The sequence below is a fragment of the Chaetodon auriga genome, chromosome 4 (genome assembly GCF_051107435.1).
Source record: "Chaetodon auriga isolate fChaAug3 chromosome 4, fChaAug3.hap1, whole genome shotgun sequence".
Taxonomy (NCBI): Eukaryota; Metazoa; Chordata; class Actinopteri; order Chaetodontiformes; family Chaetodontidae; genus Chaetodon; species Chaetodon auriga.
The window spans coordinates 21,955,656-21,962,678 of record NC_135077.1 but is presented as its reverse complement, the minus strand read 5'-3'; the positions used below and the strand labels follow the sequence as shown (position 1 = coordinate 21,962,678).

The 7,023-nt window shown below is 42.9% G+C and overlaps 1 protein-coding gene across 1 annotated transcript; it reads right to left on the bottom strand.

Moving 5' to 3' along the window:
- Nucleotides 1-2,751: 2,751 nt before the first annotated feature.
- On the bottom strand, nucleotides 2,752-6,383 carry cep20 (centrosomal protein 20). Its single transcript, XM_076728793.1, has 4 exons — nucleotides 6,313-6,383; nucleotides 5,409-5,606; nucleotides 5,010-5,094; nucleotides 2,752-4,548 (listed from the first exon to the last, which is right to left on the bottom strand). The coding sequence occupies exons 1-4, from the start codon at nucleotides 6,338-6,340 to the stop codon at nucleotides 4,419-4,421; spliced, it is 441 nt and encodes a 146-aa protein (XP_076584908.1). The 5' UTR covers nucleotides 6,341-6,383; the 3' UTR covers nucleotides 2,752-4,418.
- Between the last annotated feature and the right edge of the window lie 640 nt (nucleotides 6,384-7,023).

Genomic DNA, 7,023 nt, shown 5'->3' with positions numbered 1-7,023 from the left:
AGGGTTTTACCATTTAAACTGCGCACGGCTGCGCGAGGGTGGAGCCGCGCGAGCCGGCCCTCCTCCTCCAGCATCGTCTCACGGCAGGCAGCATCCAGGAGCGGCGCAGGAGGCAGCGGACATGCGCACTGCGGACACCAGTCTCAGGAAGGTACGACGTGAATGGAGAGGTGCTGAGTCGAGAGGAGTAAAGCTCAGAAAAGTCAATGCCATTTAATTCTCTCCCATCACTGCTCTTAGTGGACTGGCAGACGGGCAGGATGCTTGTCTGTGTGCAGTAAGGTCTGTGTATGACAGTGGTAAAACTTTCCATTCCATTTTATGCTACTTTATACTTGTACTCTTCCACGTTTATCTGCTACGTGCAGCTACAACCATCCATATTAAGATTTTAATTTAGGTAACATGTTGACTGCAAGACTTTTACTTGCAATAGTGATAGTTTTTCCACCGCAGACATTCGTCTTGTCACAGGAGTAAAAGCACAGGTGTTACTAATAATGTTAATGATGGCTGAGCCAGTATGCATGCTGCAATTCAGCCATTGTTAACGTTATTATTTACCCCTGTGCTTTTACTACTGTGACATGCCAAAAATGTCTTTTGTGAAAAAGGCCTAATGAATATATTTTTCCCTCCCAGGTCGGGTTCTACACCCGAGGTTGTGCTCAGGATCAAACATTTTCACCTGAAGTAAAATACAGGGTAATAAAACTAAAAAGCTCATCACAGTTTCATGATGGAGGCACAACCACTAACAGCTAATGGCTGCATGCTCCAGTCCCACATCCTGCTTTCAGATTATGCAATCTGCTCCTACTCCTCATAAGGCAAGGTGTCCCCAGCACAGGAATCCCCCTTTACTGTAACCACTCCAAGAGATTCCCCCCGAATACATAACTCATAATTCACGTAATGAATGTGTGTCTCTCTGTTTGTGTGTGAGCGTGCGTGTACATCCCACATGCGTGTCTTCTGTCATTACGCACATTGCATTCCACTATCCCAAACAGCCCTTCCCCCCTCCATCCCTCCCCTGCTGCATCCCTCCTGCTTCCAGCTTCTTTCCGATGGAACTTCCTATATAAGGACACCAATCTATTTGCTCTAATAAATCAAGCTGCTGGTTGATAGCTGGGGCCTGTTTTGTGCCAGACAGGCACAGCACAGCGCCAGTGTGTGTGTGTGTGTGTGTGTGTGTGTGTGTGTGAAACCTGATGACAGACCAAGACATGAGGACCTCAGGGCTCCCTCTGGCTGACATCAAGGGGACAGGGTGCCGTTAACGAAGGAGAAACTAGGGTTGAAAAACTCAGGGAGACAGGGTGAGAGGAAAGGCAGAGGGAGGGATGAAGAACGAGACAAGGAGGAGGAGGAGGAGGAGGAGGAAAGAGGGAGACAAAGCAGCAGATACACTGAACAGAGAGGTTGCAGTGTGTGCCATATAAGGACAGTGGGGTCTGTATGGAATCTCGGCAGCTTTCTGTTTTACTTTCTAGCACAGGCAAGCACCCCGAGCCCCAGTGACTAAATATGGTCCAGCAGCAATAACGTTGTTCAAACAAACAAAGTTGTTTCTTTACCTGTGGCTGTGACAGACAAATGGTTTATGGCTTATCATTGAACAGCACAACGAGGCAACAAGGGAATATGCTGTCAGCCCAAGAGTATATGTTTCAGATGATTTTTGCGTTGCAACTTCATGCCACTGCTTTGCTCTCCATGTTCATTCCCACAGGTTTATTACAGGATCATAGCTCTCAGACTGCTGTCACCTCTGTATTCCTCTTTAATGTGATATATGTATGATACATGTCAGGTGAAGGGAGGACAGGAACCTTGAAAGCATTAATTATAAGAAGTATGGGGACAACCATGTGCTGTCAGAATGACCCTGTACTAAACTTTGGCCAGAACATTTGTGCTCTCCTGGTTGTCTAACATGGGCAATAATCTCAAAGTGATTCCTCAGTGCAGTGAATAAACCTACAAAAAGCCGACGGTGACAAGGAGGAGAGGAGGTGGTGGGAGTGGATAAAAAGTCTGGATGAAGGATGGTTAAATCAATAGTCATCAGTGAATCCCATTATAACCATTATGAAGGGATTAGACTGACAAACATACAGAAGAAACCTAAATAAAGTCTTAATCTAAAAATACATGATTGCAACTAAATTTATGCAACAAATGAGTGAATTTATGCAGTTCACCACTCACAGCTAAACAGCTGACAGCATAGATGTAGACTGTCCTTCAACACAGCGCGGTAGAATACATATAATAAAAATCACATCAACTGTAATGCAGAGATCTCTACAGTATGTTTAATGTTTTTCTTCACCCTCATGTCCATAGAAGGCCATCTATTGGAGAGAAAATATGTTTATGGATATGTTTGACCCTCGTGGAATGCAATTGCATTCTAATTTGAGACCAGGGGCAAACATCATTTCGTTCCGCTGCAGTCAAAAGACCACTACATTCAGTATTTATACAGCTGTCGCTTTTACACACAACTAATTTATACCAGGGAGGAGAAAGGTTACCTTTTATTGGGCAAAATGCCAGTTGAGCAATCATGTGCCATTGTTCAACTTCCTCTGCTTATATAGCCATTTTCAAGAGAACGCTCATATCTGGTGCCAATAAACTGGGTGCCTCAGGGTCACAGTCTTTAAGGGCAAAAAAGGTTTGCTTCAAGAAAACCATGGAAATTCATACTCCAAATATCCCGAATGAACCTCACTTTTTCAGTTTTCAACATGCATATGCATTTAATAACAAGCTTCACAACGGAACTGAGAAGCAATACAGTATAGAGTTAAGTGAACATTACATCTTGTTGCACAAACTGCACTGACAGTAAATGGTCACGTTTCATCTGTAAAGCTACTCGCTCCATCAGAGGCACGGGTGAATTTAGCAAGTTCTACCATGTGTGCTATTATGACCTCACTCTTTCAGTGAACTAATTTGAGAGCTATTATCTCATCTATCAAGCCCTCTGCAATCAGGAATGAGAGGTGCAGATATGCTAGACAAGATAAATACACTTCTAAAAGCTAAAAACAATTTAGACAAGGATTATGTTACAGATAGCGGTACTGGTCCAACTCAGTGTCCAGCATCAGATATCAGGCTGAGAAATAAATGCCTGGCCCCGTAGATAATCAGTTCCAGAAACTCTGGGTTTCAAATCGTGTGAGATAGCAATGTCAAGTTCCCTTAAATGGTGAGAGAGGAAGTGAGATGCAAAGAGCGGGCTGGTTGCAGCAGATGTTTGTCTGCTGAAGGAGTGTGAGCATCTTTTATGACTTGCTGAATTCACAGGAAGGACCCTCTTTCCTTTCCTGTACAGTTTAGATCATTTAAATATTGTAATTATTGACGTCGATAGGACCCCAGTTCCTCAGCTGTGGAGAACACAGCAAAAGAGGTGAACGAGCAGGACAGCAGCCACGTAAATAAACCTGGAGGATGTCCCATTCAACTCAGCATGAACATGTGGACTGTCAGCTATGTGAGATCAGGATAAAGCATCCACTCATACAAACATCGCAGACCAGCTCGCAGGCAAGGGTGAAGGGGCGACACGGTCTGTGCAGCCAAGCCCACCCAACACAATGAGTGCCACAAATGTCAGGACAATCACAGGAAAGTAACTGAATGTGGATGTAGAAAACGCTCAGGTGCAGCTTATTCAGCACTATTTAAACTGTACGTGATGAAAACTGAATGAAGAACATGCTCAAAAGTACATTCTGTACTTGCAAATGGAGCTCGGATTGTGAGGAATACACTTTACCAAAGTTTCAAATAAAAAGTTGGCTCCATTATGTTTATACTGTTGAACGGAAATAATCTAATAAGATTATTTTAACCACAATATTAATGCAGTTAAAATACCTTATTTTCAATGCACATCAGTTAGTAGCTATGAAGCTGCAACAGGTTACAACAAAATATCACTCCTCAGCCCTCAGGCAGCAGCAGTCTTCTTCTTTCTTTGGTGAGACTGCCACCATGTGGTAGCCATTGAAATAGCACTGCCACAAACGATTTGGATTCAGTGTGGTGTATAAATATAAAACATTTATTTTTGAACTTGAAAGACAATATAAAAATATCAAACCTGAACATGAGAGAACGAGGAGATCACTACAGTGCCATCATGGCTGATGCTAAACCTAAAGCCTGATATTAAAACCTAAACAAAAAAAGGCCATCCGGGCTCATTGGCAACTGACACCGTACTGTGCTGGGCTGCCTGTAGATTACACTCAGGTGAAAACAAAGCGAAAAACTGTGGAGATTACATCACTAGAATCCGACAAGATTCTTCAACATTTCACGTCATCTACTGAAGTGTAAAAGTGTCTTTTCAGTCCATGCTGTTCCACTCCTCAGTGCATCAACTTTTAGGCATCAGGTCCAGGCACTGTGTTGCTTGAAGCAGTACCAGTTGGTAGAGAGGCTCCCCGCAGAAACGCCTTTCCGCCATTATCACTGCTGTTCACAAAGTGGCCCACCAAGCCATAGAGAAGAGGTCTGGAAAGTGAAATGTGGAAACTTGTTAAACTGGGTGAGAGGAAATGGGCTGCATGATAAGATCCTGGGCAAGAATCAGACCTAGGTCATTATGTCACATTGGTACACAATCTATCCAAATAGAAATACTATGTGTTTTGGAGTTTTCCCCGATGGTACATAGAGACAAAAGTAGAAGTGATGGGAAAAGGAACAGTGATATAAAAGTGATGCAAAGCAGACTCCTATCCCTGATGCATCCCTGTGCAGACTTTCAGAGCACAAACTACTAGTCGTGTCTTTCCAAAGCAGTAGTGGGGACAAGCTGAAATTACTGAAAATCCCCAGATATTTCAAGATGGAACTATGATAACAGTGATGATTCACAGAGCTTTTGAGATGATTATCCCGTAACTGATCGTACCCCCAGAGAGAGATCAGTAAATATCTGAACACTGTGTTGGACTGCAGACAGGACTTACACAGACTTGGAACTCGCATCCTCTGTGACTTTCAGCTCATTTGCCAGGAACTGTCTGTCCAAGGGAACTTCCGGTTGGCCCGACTCTGAGAAAACAAACAGACCTGAGCTTCGATGGAATTCATTTCGCTCAAACATTGTGATTGGTTGAGTTTCAGAAACATCAGCTGGGGTAATACAGCTGCCTCCTTTCCCAACTTTGAAAAACTAGTTATTGTTTTTATCTACTGACCGTAAAATGAACAATCCCATAAGCTTTGGACGGGAATAACAACCAGGACACGTAATACTTTGGACACACACTGTGCCAAATAAAACACGTCACATAAAAAAACCATGGTGCTTTAGTGATCACGAATTTGTGGTAATGTTTGTGAGAACACGAGCTGTCTTCACCCACCTGCTGTCAGGACTGACGCCGTGTACCTGTACTTGTTGAACTCCAGGTACTCCCGGATGAGCTCGTTGATGAGCAGGTTTTCGTGGGACAGCGGCGGACGAGGCTCCCGCTGATCATCCAGGGCGCTGAACACCTCTGCCCGGATACGAGCCTTCAGCTGGCCCAGCACACCGCGGGACTCCAGCGTTTCCCTCACGGCTAAAACATTTCGGTTTTACTTGATTAAAAAGAAGTCATATACCTCCTTAAGTGGGAGTTTACTTTATATTGTGGGTGGTAGTTTACTTAGTATATCAGGCTAACTTGGCATTAACGGTCTTCTCAAGTATTTGCCGTACTCCACTCAATACTTTCTAAATTTAATGATCCCTTACTTATTCACAACGACACATACCTCTTCAAATACCACTCAATATCCTGTCAGAATCAATAGAAATCGCTCTTCAAATCGGAATACATACGATTATTCAAACTGTCTTCAATAAACGCACTTTACCATTTTCGTACAACTTTCTTCGGCCTGAAGTAACCTAACTAGCTATCGCAGCTAGCTTGCTAATGTTAACTAACGCTAGTTGGCGAGCAGTGTGAAATGCAAGAGAAACTGAAATTATGTGGCACCTAGGTTGTATTTTTGTGTGCCGAACTGAAATATAGATTTTAAGATTAGAGACAGCCTAGAGTCATTTTAAGGCGTCTATTTCCTGACAACAAGGGTCACTTAGCTGTCAAAATTGTAGGATTTTTGAATGAAGACATACACACGAAGGAGTCATGTGTGGTTAAGCCAGTGCTACTCGCACTCTGCAAAAGTGTCCAGTTAAATGATCTGTCGTTCATCTACGCGAGTTTGATTTAAGAATCCAATAAGTACACAAAATCGCGAATGATAGCGCCCGCTTACCACATTTTAGCTCAGTGATGGTCGCCATTGCAACAAGTGTAAACAAACGACTGTCCGCCACTGTTCATATCTTAACACCTCTGCCATCTAGTGACCGAGTTTTGTAACTACAGCTTGCTGGTTCACGGGGCTTCCACCTCTACATACTACATCAGTGTAATGTGTATCGTTATCTAAAGATTTCACCCCTTTTAAATGTGCATCAAAAGTGTTTTTATTGTATGTGATTCTGGATATTAGAAGACTGAAGGTGGATTCGGAGTCAGTCACATCCCAGTTTGCATGCATCAAAATATGGCCATTCATACTTGTATATTTAATGATTAGGCTTAGGACTTTGAGTAAAGTCAAATGCTCTCTTTCTAATGGGTAGCTTTCAGAGACCTGAAAGGCATGCACCTTGACTTGGAAGTTGCTTATGAAGACTTGAGACTTCCTCCGGCAGAGTCAAGACTTGACTTGGACCTGTTGCAAATTACTTGAGGCTTGACTTCGACGTCACAGTTGTCAGTGGTCAGTTGAACTAAAGCCCCTTGGGGCAAATTGTGATTTGTGGTACTGGGCTTCATGAATACAAATGACTATTTTATATAATACAATAGTAATAATAACAATGCTAATAATGTAATGATATATTTCATTCAAACATGCTTTTGAAGGGCATTCATTTTTATTGATCCTGCCCCCACACTCATTTACAGACATGAGAGA